Source organism: Muscardinus avellanarius (genome assembly GCF_963383645.1).
Source record: "Muscardinus avellanarius genome assembly, chromosome: 13".
Classification (NCBI taxonomy): domain Eukaryota; kingdom Metazoa; phylum Chordata; class Mammalia; order Rodentia; family Gliridae; genus Muscardinus; species Muscardinus avellanarius.
The window spans coordinates 98,389,815-98,406,278 of NC_137799.1; the positions used below are offsets into that span (position 1 = coordinate 98,389,815).

The window sequence follows — 16,464 nt, forward strand, 5'->3', positions numbered from 1 at the left end:
GTAGGAATGTGTGGTGGCCCAAGAATCCAAACCTGTGCTCCTTTAGGCAGTGTGGTGGGTGCTGGTTTGTTTTGGCTTATGATGGATAAGGGAGTGAACACCTCCTTTAGAATTCTGGGCTCCAAATTTCCCTCCAGCGTGGCGCAGGGCTTCCTTCCGCGCTGCCCAGCAGAGACCACTGCATTCTCCTGCGGCTCCAGGCCCAGCCAGAGAGCCCGGGCCCATGTGACTGCCCTCGGCCCCAGCCCCGGTCCTGGAGGCTGACCCACGTAGGAGCAGGTCCTGGATAAAGAATTGAGACGTTTTCCATGGGGCCAGACATAAGAGCAGAGTTACTTTGTGATAATTTTGTGTGTGTGTGTGGTACTGGAGGTGGAACCCAGAGGCTTTCTACCTCCGGGCTACACTCCCAAACCTATTTTTAAAAATATTTTATTTGGAAACAGGGTCTCACTAAGTTGCTGAGAGCCTCACTAAGTAGCTGAGGCTGGCTTCAAACCTGCGCGATCCTCCTGTCTCAGCCTCCCAAGCGCGGGGATTACAAGTGTGCGCCATTACGCCCAGCTGGAGATAAAATTTCAAAGTTCATCTCTCCAAAAGCCCAAGAACAGGCCAGTTAGTAGAACACAGGGTAACTCAAACCACCTCTGGAGCAGACCCAGAGGCATGGGTGAGAGGTGGCGGAAGTGTTATTATTTTAAATTTAGTGAGATGTGACTTCTCCTGGAGGAGGCCTTGCTGGTGCACGTTAATACTGCTTGTCGCCGGCCTCCCTGCTCTGTTTTTGACGGATCCTGTTCCAACCAATCGCAGCATCTTAACTTGCCTGGAGAACAGTTTCTTCTCCCTTTTGAGTAATGGAGGTTATACCTATTTCCTACCACTAGATGGCACCAGCTGCCTATTTGTTCTACTTGTGAAGGCGTGACTGGTAATTGGTAAATTTCTAAGTTCCAGTAATGATACTCCATGGCAATAATTTTTTTTTTAAAGGGTACTGGGGATTGAACCCAGGAGCATTCTACCTCTGACATAAACCCCCAGCCTTGTTTTTTATTCTTTTTTTTTTTTTTTTGCAGTACTGGGCATTAAACAGGGGCATTGTACCTCCGAGCTACCCCACCCCCACCCCGGACCTATTTTTTAGTCTATTTATTTATGTATTTATGTATTTATTTATGTACTTATGTATTTATGTATGTATGTATGTATGTATGTATGTATGTATTTATGTTTGCCCCTTGCCCTAATTTTTAGTCTTTTACTTTTGGAACAGGGTCTTGCTAAATTGCAGAGGGCCTCACTAAGTAGCTGAGGCTGTCCTCGAACCACCATCTTCCTGCCTCCACCTCCCAAATGCTGGAATTACAAGTGTGCGCCACCATGCCCTGTCATGGCAATAGTTTAAGAATCATGTTTGATTATACGTTATGATAGCCAGTCTCTTATCAGGCTTAGCTGTGAATAGAAAATGTATTTGACAATTTTAAGTACCGAGAATTTGGAAGTGGACAATTATTAGAACGATGAAGAGAAAAATATCTCTATATCTATACCGCTCAAGTGGAACTGAGGAGCCGGTTCAGCTTCCAGAGCACTGCCACGAGCTCTGCCGTTCATGTTTAGATCTCAGCTTATATTCCCAGTTTGGTTTTGTTGCACTGGAGTGCAAAAACCCAGGGGTGTTCTACCTTCGAACTACGCTTTGTTTCATTTTGAACTAGGGTCTCGCTAAGATGCTGAGGCGCTCATGAGTTGCTGAGGCCGACCTGGAACCTGCCATCCTCTGTCTCAGGCTCCCAAGAGCTGGGATTACAGGTGTACACTCCCGTGCTCAGCTCAGTCTGTTTCTTGAAAGGCATTTTCCAAATAAGTGGCCACCTGAGGACAACAGCTCAAGACTGTCGACACAAAGAGCCCGTTTCTTTTGACATATTGGCTTGGGTATTTCAGACTCGGTTTCCAGTCTCTGGTGAAGGGACTGGTGGGATCTCTGCGTGGGGGTCTATGGATCCTGCGTGTGTGTCTGTTGTGTACATACATATCCTATTGATCCTACTTCCGCGGTTGAACCTTAAATGATACAATGTAAACCAGAGAATTAAGATAACTCCAGCTGGGCGTGGTGGCTCATCCTTGTCATCCCAGCATTCGGGAGCCTGAGACAGGAGGATCCTGGTTTGTGGCCAGCCTCAGCTACTTGGGGAGGCCCTCTGCAACACAGTGAGACCCTGTTTCAAAATAAAGAATAAAAAATAGGGCTGGGGGTGTCACTCGGAGGTAGAATGCCCCTGGGTTCCATTCCCAGTACAAAAAAAAAAAGCCTGACTCTAGCTCTGGGGTGCTGGCACACGTCTGTGGCCAGAGGGCTCTCTCTGGACGGCAGGGCCAGCGGCTGTGTCAGCCTGCGGCCTTGGGCCAGGGTGCGAGGCATGCTCACGAGCAGTGGGGCTGGGGACGGGGCCGGTCTCCCGCCGTGTGTGCAGGAGGCCTGGGCCCGTGGAGGAGGGGAGGGCTCCGTGGGCTGCCTGCACTCTGTAGGCTTTGCAAACATGGTGTCCCATCCACAGCTTCTGCAGAAAGGCACAGACGGGAGGGAACTGAGTTTATAATCAGAACTCTGTCAAGATGGCCGCGATGGTAAGGAGCCCTGAAGCAGGCGCCTCTGCAGCCCCTCTGCTTCTGGCAGCCCTGGGCAGAGGGAGTCAGCCTGGGGTCTCCGAGGGGAGGGTGAGCACGCGGGACCCGCAGAGCGCTGCTTTGGGTAAAATTCAGAACAGACACCCCTGTTCCAGCCAGGGGCACGACGAGGCATCTCCCCTGCAAAGGCGAACTTAAACTAATCTCTGCTCCATGCTCAACAGGAGTAAGAGCCTTTCCAGTATGCCCGTCAGCTTGGAGAACTGGACTGAACAGAGGCTCAGGTTTATACTGTTTACCTTCAGCGCTTCCACTAAGTACCTTAAGCAATTTACCCACGGGTGGAACGCTCACTCATATGCCAAAATGTTTGAGAAAGTCTTGGTTAAAATAAAAATGGAAATAATTACTAGGACAAGAATCAACTTTAGCCCACTGAAGATAAAAGTAGATAGAAAAAACAGCCTGTATATTGCATATACACTGTAATACACTGTAGATACACTGCGTACACACTTTATAAACATTGTATACACATTGTATATATAGTGTGCATATACTTTATATACATTGCATATACACTGTATCCACATTTATATATCACACACCATTTATTGCATTGTGTATACACTGTATATTTTATTTATTTTATTTACTTTTTTTTTTGGTGGTACTGGGGTTCCTGGAAACCCTTCTACCTCTGGGCTACACTTCCAGACCTATCTTATATATATTTTTTGAAACAGGGTCTCTTAAGCCAGCGCGGCTGGCTTCGAACCAGCGCGATCCTCCTGTCTCCGCCTCCCGCCCGGCTACATTGTATATTTTATACAGTATATACAACTATATGTATATACACTCATATATGTATATATGTATGTGTGATTCATTAAAAATAAAAGCAGTTTGAAAGGACTCCTTGTCCTTCAAATTTCAATCACAGACCAAAAATTCAATTTTTGCACAGAAACCTCTCAGTTGTAAATTGCCTCAAAAAAAAAAAAAAAAAAAAGGTTTTTCTAGCCGTCAAATCTCTTCTTCTCTACGCGCCGTATTTAAAGTTCTGTGTTGGTCATCAGACCGTATTCAAGGCATCAAATGATGGCCGATAGTGGATCGCTATGCATCACCATTCCCATTTATTACCTAGGAGTCCTCCAGCCCGATGGGTTGGAGGAGTGGGTTCCGACCTGGCCCTACGGGGTCTCATGGGCGCAGCGAGGCCACGCGAGCCCGGAGCGCCGTGGCGTCCTGGCAGTGTGGGCCTGCGGGCCGCCCGGAGCCGCCCTGGGCACCTGCAGGCCCTCACCGGAGGCGGCAGCCCGGGATCTGGCCGCCGTCTTTGGAAACACTTTTGGGCGGGAGTGAGCCAGTCGCCGGGATGTTCAGGAAGCGACTTCTGTTAGGATTAGCAGAAGCAAGCGCGGGTGGGCTGGCGGCAGAGGCCACTGTAAAGCGCAGCGGCCCGGGCAGGGCGGGAGGGGAGCAGCAGCGAGCGCTGGCGAGGGCGGGCAGTCCTACCACTCAGCCAGGGAGCAGGTGGGGCCGTGAGCACCTTTCTGTAGCCGGGCTTGGGGAAGGAGTACGATTTGATCCTTGAGATTAGTCCACCCGCCGACCAACTCTAGAAACCACAATGGCAAAGAGGAACAGGAAATTTAGTTTCAGAAAACCAGCCCTGGAGGCGTTCACCGAACACGCTCCTGTACCGCACTGTGGCGCCCCTCCCGCAGCGACAGGGCCGTCCCCAGGCCCCCAGGAGAGGCTGGTGCCTGGCAGGAGGCCCTGGAAGAGGAGGCTACAGAATTAGGACGGAGACATTAAACAGACCATGCTTCCTATGAAATCACTGTGCCGTGAGCTCGAGGACCAGGCTGCGCTTTCTGCAGGAGGCGCGTGGGCACGCGGGGCTGCTGCGCCCACTGGCGGCACTCCTGTGGCATCTGTGCCTTCTTCTGTGTGTATTTCGCCAATTGATGGAACATTATTCCTAGATACCTAACTTCCTGGAGTCGTCGGCGATACGTGGCTAAATATAGAGCTTGTGTGTATGCGTGTGTGCATGCGTGTGTGTGCGTGTTACTGGGGATTGAACCCGGGGGTGTTCTACCCTTGAGCCATATTTTACTTTTTTTGGTGGTACTGGGGTTCCTGGAAGCCCTTCTACCTCCGGGCTACACTCCCAGACCTATTTTTACATTTTTATTTGGAAACAGGGTCTCCTAAGCCAGCGCGCGCGGCTGGCTTCGAACCTGCGCGATCCTCCTGTCTCTGCCTCCCAAGCGCGGGGATTACAAGCGTGTGCCACCACGCCCGGCTCTACTTTATTTTTTAATTTAGAAACAGGATCTTGCTAAGTTGCTGAAGGCCTCACTAAGTTGGGGCTGGCCTTCAATCTGTGATCCTCCTACCTCAGCCTCCTAAGTACTGAGCCCGCAGGCATTAACGCAGCAGGCCAGGCCTGTGGGCAGTGTAGAGGCACACGCTGTGGCCACCCTGCAAGGGCACTGAATCTTAGATGATCCCAGTTCACTGGCATCTTAGCAAATTACGCTTTCTCAGTTTGGTTAGAGAGTCGCCCGGGCGGCCTCCAGCTTTCCACGCGGGCTCAGCTCTTGAGTGGCCATGGTCCTTATGGGAGGCAGGGTATGCGCTCGGCTTTCCGTGGGTTTTGTTTTGGGGGAACGGGGTAGAGGCACATGGTGTGCAGAGGGCCCGCTTCTCAGGTGGCATGCCCAAGGGCACTGGAGGTCCAGCTGGAGTCCTTCCAAAAAGAACAAAACCAACTCCTGCCTTGAATATGAGCCGGCATACGTCAGCCCCCGACAGCCTGGAGGGAACAGGCACGGGGTTCTCTTGTCGGGGCGCTGCCCGGCGTTTGGAGACCTGGGGCCTGTCTCAGCGCCATTGACACGCAGCGGGGACAGGGGTGCAGGCCCGGCTCCCGGAGTCTCCTCTAGGGACTTCTCCTGAGATGTCTGCAGGCACCCCCAGCTCAGGCCTCCTTTTTTCAAGCATTGTGTGTGTGTGTGTGTGTGTGTGTGTGACTAGGGGGTTAACTCAGGGGCATTCGACCACTGAGCTACACACACCCAGGCCTTTTTATGTTTTATTTTGAAACAGCATCTCGCTAAATTTCAAAGCTGGCCTTGAACCTATGATCCTCCTGACTCGGCTTCCCAGGCCCTGGGATTATCGGTGGGCACCACTGAGCCCAGCTGGGAGAAAGAATTCAACCTCACCCGGAGACTGAGAAACTGTCGCTTGGCACTGCTAACAGATCATTGGTTGTACCATTTCTTACCAGAAACCCCAGTTTACCCAGGGGTATGTTTTGCAGTGCAATTAAAACACGGCCCACTGCTCTCAGTAGCTAAAACCTGCTCCCCGCCCCCCTTTTTGTGGTCCAGGGATGAAACCCAGGGGCATTCTACCTCCGAGCTACTCTCCCAGCCCTATTTTTTATTCTTTATTTTGAAACAGGGTCTCACTGAGTTGCAGAGGGCCTCGCTAAGTAGCTGAGTCTGCCTGAGAACCTGGATCCTCCTGTCTCAGCCTCCTGAAAGCTGGGATGACAAGCGTGCGCCACCACGCCCGGCTAAAACTGCTTTTCATTTGTGCTAATACGCAATTGCCAGTGGGATCTCTGGCGACACTTACCACGGGGTGGGAGCCGGGGCCTTGCGGTTGTGCTGCCAAGGGAATATTTCCTGGTTAGAGAGAGGGGCGAGGCCACCGCCCGAGCGCCTCCCCCACCGCCGGTCAAGCGTGGGCTGTCAGGTGCCGCTGCTTAAGACTAGAACTTTCCGCATCCATTTCTGTTTATCCTCTTGCGCGAGCATGGGGTGTTTATGCAGGTAAAATGAATTTTTCAAATTGAAAGGGATTGCTTATTTTTTTGGCCCATGATATCTAGAACTGGAAGACAGTGGACTTCACATTTAATCACCCAGGAAGAGCAAGGCCTCATCCAGCCCCGTCGGGGGTGGGCCAAGTCTGGTAAGCGGGGTTGATGGTGACCGCTCTCCTTGGACAGACCGCCCTCTCTGTTTTTATCGACTTACCCAGGTGTGCGCCAATTTTTTGACACGGAACTGTGAGAACTCTTAACAAACCATCTGGCTTATAAGAATAATGTTCCACTAGCTGAAAGAGAGCACAGGAAAGAGACTGATATACGAGGGCGCGTCTCAGGGAGGTGCTGACTGCCCGCGATACTGTATTTTTTTTTTTTTTGCAGGTCTGGGGCTGGAACCCAGGGGCATCCTACCTCCAAGCTCCTCCCCCCAATCCTATTTTTTATTCTTTATTTTGAAATAGGGTCTCACTGAGTTGCAGAGGGCCTCACTAAGTAGCTAAGGCTGGCTATGAACTGTGATCCTCCTGTCTCAACCTCCCAAATTCTGGGATTACGAGCGTGAGCCCAGCTTGTATTTTTTTAATTTTTAATTTTTTAAAAAAAAATTGTGGTGCTGGGAACTGAATCCAGGTTCATTCTATCTTTGGTCTATACCCCCAGCTCTGTTTTATTTATTTATTTTTTATTAGGAAACACGGTTTTCCTAATAAAACTGACTGAAAATAAATAAATAAATAAACTGAAAATAAATAAATAAAAAATAAAACTAATAAAATAAGACTGAGTTGCTGAGGGCCCTGCTGGGTTGAGGAGGCTGACATCGAATCTGCGATCCTCCTGTCTCAGACCCCTGACTACTGGGGTTACAGCTGGGCATGACTGTGTCCAGCTCCTGTAAGACTTTAAAGTGACCTGAGGACATTTGAGTCTGTTTCTTGCAATCTGCCACACAGGGTGGCCAGGCCGGGCATTATAGCCAGGGAGGTCTTCAGGCAGAGGTCAGCAAGCTCTTTTTGAAGAGAGACAGATGGTGATGTTTTGGGCTTTCTAGGCATCACATAGCACCTCTGCACCAAGTCCTTTACTTATTGTTTTAAAAACACCCTTTAAGAGCATAAAAGACACCAGGCACAGTGGCACATGCCTGTAATCCCAGTACTTGGGAGCTTGAGGCAGGAGGATTGTAGGTTTGAGGCCAGCCTCAGCAACTTATCAAGTTGGTAAGACCCTGCTTTAAAATAAAATAGAAATAAGGTTGTACCTTAGAGGTAGAAGGTCCCTGGGTTCAATCCCCAGTACCATAAAGAAAGAGAAGGAAAGAAGGAAGGAAAGAAAGATGAGAAAAAAGTAGAGTAGTGTAGTAATTACCAATTCTCAGAAAAATAGTACTGGGGTCCTAGAGCTGGGGCAGGGTACAGAGGTAATTATAATTCTGTCAAAAATAAAACCCAATATAATCATGCACAGAAAAAGTAGAAAGTAAAAAGTATACACTGACAAACAGTGAATATGGGCAGAGTGCTGATATAACAGAGGAAACTAAAGTTAGTAAGTGGAGCCGGCGTGTGTGCGCACCTGCAATCCCAGCACCTGGGAGGCTGAGATGGGCAGATCGCAGGTTCAAGGCCAACCTCAGCAATTCACTGGGACACCCGTGAACAACTTAAGGAGAGCTTGTTTCAAAACAAAAAATGAAAAGGGCTGGGAGTAGCTTGAAGGCAGAATGCCCCTGGGTTTAATTCTACTGCCACCAGGAAAAAAGAGTGTAGGTTGACGTCTAAGACTCCAGGTCCCTCCCTCCCTCCCTCCCTCCCTCCCTCCCTCCCTCCCTTCCTTCCTTCCTTCCTCCCTCCCTCCCTCCCTCCCTCCCTCCCTCCCTTCCTTCCTCTTTCTCTCTTTTTTGTGGTACTGGGGATGGAACCCAGGGGCATTCTACCTGTCTTAGCCTCCCAAGTCCTGGGACCACGGGAGTGTGCTGCCACCGCAGCCTGACGTACATTTCTAGCAAGCTCCAGAGCACTGTGGGGCTGGGCCCACGCTGCGGACAGCAGGCCCCCTGTGTCCGCCCGGCCGCGAGGCGGGAGGGGCGCCCACCTGCCACAGCGTGTCAAACTTCTTCCCCTCGGGGATGGACAGCTTCCCGGTCTTGTCCTTGTCGATGCGATAGTGCAGCACCTTCCCTTCGTGCAGGAGGCACAGGGCGAAGGAGCCGCTGTTGTCTCTGGCCCTGATCCTGGAAGAGAGGCCAGGCCATCACCCCGGCTCCAAGGCGGGCAACCTGCAGGTCCCAGGCCCACCGGCACCAAGCGCAGCGGAGAGGCTTGTGGGCTGGGGCTGGCCCCGAGGACCACTGGGAGGGCCTGGGGCTCGGGGGCCGCGGCGGGGCTGGGCAGGGGAGGGGCCCACAGCCCGGCCTCTCTAGGTGGCCAAGCCCGGACGGCTCGGCAGCTGCGAGGGGTCGCCCCAGGAAGATCCTGGGCTGGGCCTCTTTCCACTGAGCATCTGAGAGCTGCTCTGAAAGCTGCCAGCTCCCGGCTCCTCCTCTCCTCCTCCTCTCCTCCTCCTCTCCTCCTCCTCTCCTCCTCCTCTCCTCTCTGCCTCACCTGACCCGAGAAACCTTTCGCTGTTTGTTTCATCCTAGGGATTGAACCCCGGGAGCTCTACTCCAATCTATACCCCAGCCCTATTTGATTTTTATTTTGAAGCACGGTCTCACTAAGTTGCCGAGAATCTCTCTACGTTCCCCAGGCTGGCACTGAACCTGAGATCCCCCGTCTCAGCTTCCCAAGTGCCGGGATTACAGGTGTGTGCCAACATGCCCAGCCCTGTGCTATATATATATTTTTTTAATTTCCAGTGATTCTCTTAAAAAGAACTAACATTTGTACTTTGCCCTTACAAAGCTTGGGATCTGGGGGACCTGACCTCCAAATTACGCCCAGAGGCTAAGTGGCCTAAAGCAGTCCTTCCCTCCTTGGCGGGGCTCCCTGGGGGAGCAGCCTTGGGCCCTGGACTCGGGAGGCTTAGTGCCTGCACCATTCAGGGTGCAGCAGGGGAATGTCTCTCCTGGGCACAGCCAGAAAGGCCTGGCCTGTTCTCCAAGATGCCAGCGCCCGAGCAGCGAGGGCGGAGGGTCTGGGAGGGCTGGGACACTCGCTCGGGCAGCCTCCCTAGGGCTTCTGGGACATTGCTCGCATCTGGTGCAAGTAGAGCAGAACAGCCGGGCACACCCGCCCAGTCAGCGCCCTCCTCCCCTCACATCTTCCCAGGCCAGAGCAGGGCCTTGCTGCTGCTGGGGCATCGAGCATGGCCACCACGAGGAGCCCGAGAGTGGCCGTGTGCAGGGACAGAGGGGCGGCAGGCTCACTCAGCCAGACCACTGGCTTCTCCAGGAGGCAGCGTGGGAGCGAGGTAGGTGAGGTTGTGACCAGCGTGCCTGCGCGCAGAAGGCCTGCTCCCTGCTCAGGTGAGAGGTGGGTGCTGTTGTCACCCAGAGGTAAATCCTCCTCCTCCTCCTCCTCCTCCTCCTCCTCCTCCTCCTCCTCCTCCTCCTCATCCACATCACGGACCTCCCAGGCATCTGTCCTGAGCCCACAGGCCTGCGGAGCTGTCCTAGCACAGCCACCTTTGAGGCGCTAGATCTCAAATGCCTTCTCAGGTGAAGGTGGAGCGGATCCTGCAGCCTCCCGTCCAGCTGCAGACTCTGAGCAGGTTCAGGAAGCGGTGCCGCCCTGAGCCCGGAGCCTCTGACCGCTCAGACAGCTGACCTCTGACTGCAAAGCACACCCAACCCGAGCTGATGGAGCAGGGCGCCTCCCAGAGCCGCTGTGAACTGATGGAGGCGGGTGGGCGAGCGCACGCTCACCAATGAGCAAGCGGCAGGTTTCTTCAGAAGCCTACATTTCACTTTCTTTCCTTCCCTTTCCTTCCTTCCTTCCTCCCTCCCTCCCTCCCTCCCTCTCCTCCTCCTCCTCCTCCTCCTCCTCCTCCTCCTCCTCCTCCTTCTTCTCTCTCTCTCTCTCTCTCTCTCTGTATCTGGGGGTTTGACCAGGGGTCCGCTGAGGGAGAAGCCCAACTATCCCTCGTTATCCAGGGGTGCGCAGGAGGTGCGGGAAAGATGCAACTCACAGAAACTTCCCGTTGATCTTGGAGCCTATGAGGACAATCTGCTCGGACTCCTCCCGCGAGATGTTCCCGTGGAACCAGGGCATCTTCTCATGGGCCGTGGTGGCGATCAGCTTCTCCAGCTGCGGTTTCTGGCTGATGATGGCCTGCTCCAGAGCCTGGCCCTGCGGGAGGCGGGACAGTGAGCTGCCAGGGGGAGCGGAGACAGACGAGCCACGTCCAACAAGTTAAGCGGGGCAGGTCATCCTGCAACCGCCACACCGCCCGCTCATGCATTCATCCAGTCAGTAAACCAGCCAAGGTGGGCTTGGTGGTGCAGGCTTATAATCACGGTTCTAGCCAGGTGTGGTGGGCGCGCTTGGAATCCCAGCATTCGGGAGGCTGAGACAGGAGGATCTAGGTTCTCAGACAGCCTCGGCTACTTAGTGAGACCCTTTGCAACTCAGTGAGACCCTGTTTCAAAAATAAAGAATTAAAAAAAAATAGGGCTGGTGGTGTAGCTTGGTGGTTGAATGCCCCTGGGTTTCATCCCCAGTAACACACACACACACACACACACACACACACACACACACACACACACACAATTACAGTATTTGGGAGCCTGAAATAGGAGGATCACAGTTCAACGCCAGCCTCAGCAACTTAGCCAGACCCCATCTCAAAAAAAAAAAAAAATTAAACAAGGGCTGGCAGTATAGCTCAGAGGTAGAGTGCCCCTGGGTTCAATTCCCAGTATCAAAATAAATATATAAACATGCATGGGCGTGGTGGCGCACGCTTGTAATCCCAGCATTTGGAGGCTGAGACAGCAGGATTGCGATTCACGGACGGCCTCAGCTACTTAGTGAGGCCCTTTGCCATTCAATGAGACTCTATTTCAAAATAAAGAATAAAAAATAGGGCTGAGGATGTAGCTCGGAGGTAGAGTGCACCTGGGTTCCAACCCCAGTACTGCAAAGAAAGAAAGAAAGAAAGAAAGAAAGAAAGAAAGAAAGAAAGGAAGAAGGAAAGAAAATAGATTTGGGATAAAGAGATTGGCCTTTTCAAAGGCAGACACAACTTGGATACCATCTGGTAAAAGACATGAGCGCAGGGGAACAGGCCTCCTGCCCCACTACACCGGCTGTTCTGTTAGAACCTGGCCATTTGCTAACGGTCAAGAAACCTCAAGACCTGTGCGAGGAAGCAGCGTGATTTCCTGTCTGTCTCCACCAGGCCCCTCGGACCTCACAGCCCTGCCAGGACCTGCAGGATGTGGCTCAGAGACTCCAGCTGAAAGGCGTGGAGCATGCACGCACAGCTGGAGAGTGAAACCGGGGACGGCGAGCGCCAAGGAAACCCACTGCCTCGTCCCGTTTGGTGGGAGAGGAACAGCTCTTCTCACTCAGAATTAACAAAGAGCCAGGGTGGTTTCGTGACTGTGGTGCTAGGGATTGAATCCAGGGACACTCTACTTCTGGGCTACATCCCCAAACCCTTTCTTATTTTTTATTTCCAAAGAGGATCTCGTGGCTGAGTGCAGTGTTGCATGCCTGTAATCCCAGTACTTGGGAGGCTGTGATGGGAGGATCACAGGTTCGAGGCCAGCCTCAGCAACTCGGCGAGGCCCTCAGCAACTTAGTGAGATCCTATTTCAAAATGAATAAATAAACTAGGACTGAGGGTGTAGCTTGGAAGTAGAATGGGTTCAATCCCCAGCACCACAAAAATACAAAAAACAAAACAAAACAAAAAATCAGGGTCTCACTAGGTTGCTGAGGATTATGGGTATGCACCACCAGGCCCAATCAATGAAGAGCCAAAGTTTGAATTTGCATTTTTAAAGAAATCTCAGAGCTGGGCTGGTGGCACTGGCACGCTTGTAATCCCCACACTTGGGAGGCGGAGACAGGAGGATCGCGCCGGTCTGAAGCCAGCCACACTGGCTTAAGAGACCCTGTTTCCAAATAAAAATATAAAATAGACCTAGGAGTGTAGCTCGGAGGTAGAAGAGCTTCCAGGAACCCCAGTACCACAAAAAAAAAAAAAAGAAAGAAAGAAGGAAAGAAAAAAAGAAAGAAAAGAAAAGAAAAAAGAAATCTTAAAGAAGTAAAAAAAATTATATATATATATATATATATATATATATATATATATATATATATACACACAACCATAACAAATATGCAGGGGGAGGGCGGGAAGTCAGTGGGAATGTCAACACCTTTACCGTCTTTCTGGATGGAAATTCGCCAACACGCCCAAACTCAACATGGACATGTTTCTGTGGCAAACCTGGTCCCCTTAGACTTTATCCTGAGAGATCACAGTATATCCTGAGAGATCACACACAATAATATTTGTTCATCTATAAAGGAAGGCAAAACAATATCCTGCAGAGCTGGGCATGGCGGTCACGCCTGTAATCCCAGTACTTGGGAGGCTGAGACAGGAGGATCACAGGTTCTAGACCAGCCTTAACAACTTAGCCAGGCGCTCAGCAACTTAGTAAGACCCAGTTGCAAAGTAAAAAATAAAATAGGGCTGGGGTGTAGCTCAGAAGTAGAATGACCCTGGGTTTAGTCCCTAGCTACACACACACACACACACACACACACACACACACACACACACACACACTATATGCTGCAGGGATTGTGTAGGAGCTTGGTAAGTGGTGAGAACAGAGTGTGACCATGGGTGGCATTTATCTACAAATAACAGAAGTGTCCACAGTACATCGGGCAAAACCAGGCAGCCAAAGAAAGGGTGGTGCGGCCACATATGTGATGGGCAGAGAATTCTGCGAGAGATGGAAGAAGCCACAGAATCACGAGCCGTCAGCGGGCAGAGCGTGCCTGTGTTAGGCGAACAGAGACGCAGCCTCAGTGCCCTCCCAAGGCCGGCGGACCAGTTTCCTCCCGTGCAGATGGACGCGCGCACGGCCGGTACGACGCCCCCATCCCGGCGGTGGCGGGGAGCAGACAAGGCTGTCATTTTGAAATGAGGTGATTTTTTTTTAATGTACTGGGGATGGCACCCAGGGGCACTCTACCTCCAAGCTCCAACCCCAACCCTGATTTTTATTCTTTATTTTGAAACAAGGTCTCACTGAGTTGCACAGGGCCTCACTAAGTAGCTGAGGCTGCCTGAACTGTGATCCTCCTGTCTCCGGCTCCTGAGTACTGGGATGACAAGCGTGCGCCCCACGCCCGGCCCAGTGAGGTGGTTTTTGCGCAGCATCAATGGCTACGAAGCTGCACACTCTCTGAGCACACTAGGCCCCGGTGCGGGACACCTGTGCGCACCAGGCCCAGGGACCCGGCGCGGGCCGGCGGAGGCACCTGCAGGTTCCAGGTCTGCTTCACGTATTCCCTGATCAGGCTCTCCTTCAGGTCCTCGAAGGGGCCCGTCTTGGGCTGCATCCCGGGGGGCCGGTTGCAGGGCTTCTGCAGCAGGCAGACGAGGCCGTCGGGCTCCTGGGAGTGGTACTGGCAGAGGTCGGCGGGGCTGCTGTGGGCGCGGCCGCCCGCGATGGCGAAGGTGCCGTTGAGCTCCCGCTCGATGGTGTAGTGGTGGGCCTTCCTGCTGCAGGCCACCGACAGGGCGAAGCCGCCCAGGTAGTTGCGACTCTGGCGCAGCAGGTAGAGCCCGTCGGTCATGCCCCCCTGGACCAGGTAATCCTCGGCCTCCTCCCGGGTGATGTTGCCGAAAAAGAAGGGCAGGTGGTTGGCGCTGTCTGCTGCGCTGCTGGCCATGCCTGCGGCGGCCCGTCAGAGCGCGGCACCTGCAGGCAGCACCTGGGGCTGGAAGAAGGACAAGTTCAGGAGGAGGGGAAACAGCGGGGAGGGCGCGCTGGAGACAAGCCCCCGTCCCCAAGGGAAGCGTCCCCTTGGGCTTCCCACAGGCTCACTGCCCCCGGTACCCACATGCCATTCCAGCAGCCAGCGTGCCCCCAGGGAGTGGACCCAGGACACACTCGACCAGCAGTCGCATTAATTTTTTTTTTTCCTTTTGCGGTACCGGGGATGGAACCCAGGGGCATTCCACCTCTTAGTGACACCCCCGGCCCAATTTTTTATTCTTTATTTTGAAACAGGGTCTCACTGAGTTGCAAAGGGCTTCACTGAGTAGCGGAGGCTGTTGGAGAACCGTGATCCTCCTGTCTCAGCCTCCCGAGTGCTGGGATTACAAGTGTGAGCCACCACGCCTGGCTCAAATTCACTTTTTTTGAAGGGGGTAATCCCAGTACTTGGGAGGCTGAGACAGGAGGATTGTAGGCTAGAGACCAGCCTCAGCAATTTAGTGAGGCCCTCAGCAACTTGGTGAGACCCCATTTCAAAAATAAAAAGGGAAGCTTCGCAACTCAAAGTAAAGAATTAAAAAATAGGGCTGGGGGTGTAGCTTGGAGGTAGAATGCCCCTGGGTTCCATCCCCAGTACCGCAAAATAAATAAATAAATAAATAATAAATAGATAAATAAATAAATAAATAAATAAATAAGGCTAAGGAGATAGAATGCCCCTGGTGGGTTTGATCCCAGTACCGGAAAAAAAAAAATAAAGACATAGAGAGAGGAGCCCACGGACAGACATGCGGTTGCAAGAGGGCTGAGGGTTCCCCCAGGATGGAGCCGCACACAGGCAGAAACGGGGCGCTGAGAGTCACTGTCCGGAGCTCTGTCCTCAGGCAGTCACGTGTCCGGGAGGGCCTGCGCTCTGGGAGACGGCCCAGCGAGGCCGCTAAGGACCCACTCAAGACCCTGTACAAGCGTCTCCTGCACCACCACAGGCTGGGGGTGAGGACCAGCGAGCTGCTGGCCCGGGCACCAAAAGCGACAGGTCCCCGGGCCCTCCCCGGTGAGATGCGCCGCCCAGCGCTGCCTGCCGCAGCTCGCCACGGCCTGCCGGTCTCCACTGTGCTCCACGCGTGGACCACGCCGTACACAACACACGCCACGCAGCCCGCACAGGTCAGATGACGCAGCCCTTCTCATGGTGATTACCCGGTACACAGCTGCGCCACGTACAAACCCTGGCCTGGCCGGGCACGCCGGTGCCTGGCTGTGAGCCCAGTTCTTGGGAGGCTGAGAAAGGAGAATTGCAGGCTCCAGGCCTGCCTCAGCAATTTAGTGAGACTCTCGGCAACTTAGCAAGACCCCGTTTCCAAAGAAAAAAGAAAAAGGAGCTGGGGATGTAGCTCAGAGGTAGAGCACCCATAGGGTCAATCTCCAATACGAAAAAAGAAGCCGGCGTGGTGGTGCACACTTGTAATCCCAGCATCCGTGAGGCTGAGACCGGAGGATCACAGTTCGAGGACAGCCTCAGCTACTTAGTGAGGCCCTTTGCAACTCTCAGTGAGACCCGGTTTCAAAATAAGGAATAAAACACAGGGCTGGGGGTGGAGCTCGGAGGTAGAATGCCCCTGGGTTCCATCCTCAGTACTGCAGGGGGGAAAAAAAGATAAAAAAGAAAAGAAAGGAAAGGGAAAAAAGTAAAAAGAAAAACAAGAACAAAGTCGAACTGTGCCTGACGCAGAGGGCAGAGGCCCCCACGTCTCACGTGACGTCGCACGCCACCGCCCTGCGGACCCCGACAAGGTGACTTTTAGTACTGTCCCATGGCACGCGGAATCGTATATTATGAGCTTGCTCCTCATAATATTTGCCTATCAACGTTTAACAATTTCTAAGAATCCATGGCTTAGCTGGGGTTGATTTTAGGTACAGTCGAATTTGTTCTTTGTTATAAACACGTCTGGTGACAGTGAGCTGCTGTGTCTTTGAAGTGGCGCCTCTCCCGACTCTCTCCCTCCTGGGTCTCTCCTCAACGGTGCCTCCTCCTCCTCCTCCTCCTCCT

At 52.7% G+C, this 16,464-nt stretch overlaps 1 protein-coding gene across 2 annotated transcripts in view; it reads right to left on the reverse strand.

Annotated features, from left to right (window-relative positions):
• The window catches only part of SYK (spleen associated tyrosine kinase), a gene marked incomplete at both ends in the record, with an annotated part of 29,809 nt that extends 15,445 nt beyond the window's left edge, over positions 1–14,364 (reverse strand). Inside the window, 6 exons of one of the 2 annotated variants that reach the window (XM_080708604.1) lie at positions 4,196–4,264; positions 6,301–6,332; positions 6,705–6,786; positions 8,594–8,732; positions 10,628–10,788; positions 13,951–14,364. In XM_080708604.1, the coding sequence (XP_080564730.1) occupies positions 4,196–4,264; positions 6,301–6,332; positions 6,705–6,786; positions 8,594–8,732; positions 10,628–10,788; positions 13,951–14,364 (897 nt within the window). Of the gene's footprint in view, positions 1–4,195; positions 4,265–6,300; positions 6,333–6,678; positions 6,787–8,593; positions 8,733–10,627; positions 10,789–13,950 lie in introns of both variants that reach the window. The other variant, XM_080708605.1, reaches the window with a different exon arrangement.
• Positions 14,365–16,464: the final 2,100 nt, after the last annotated feature.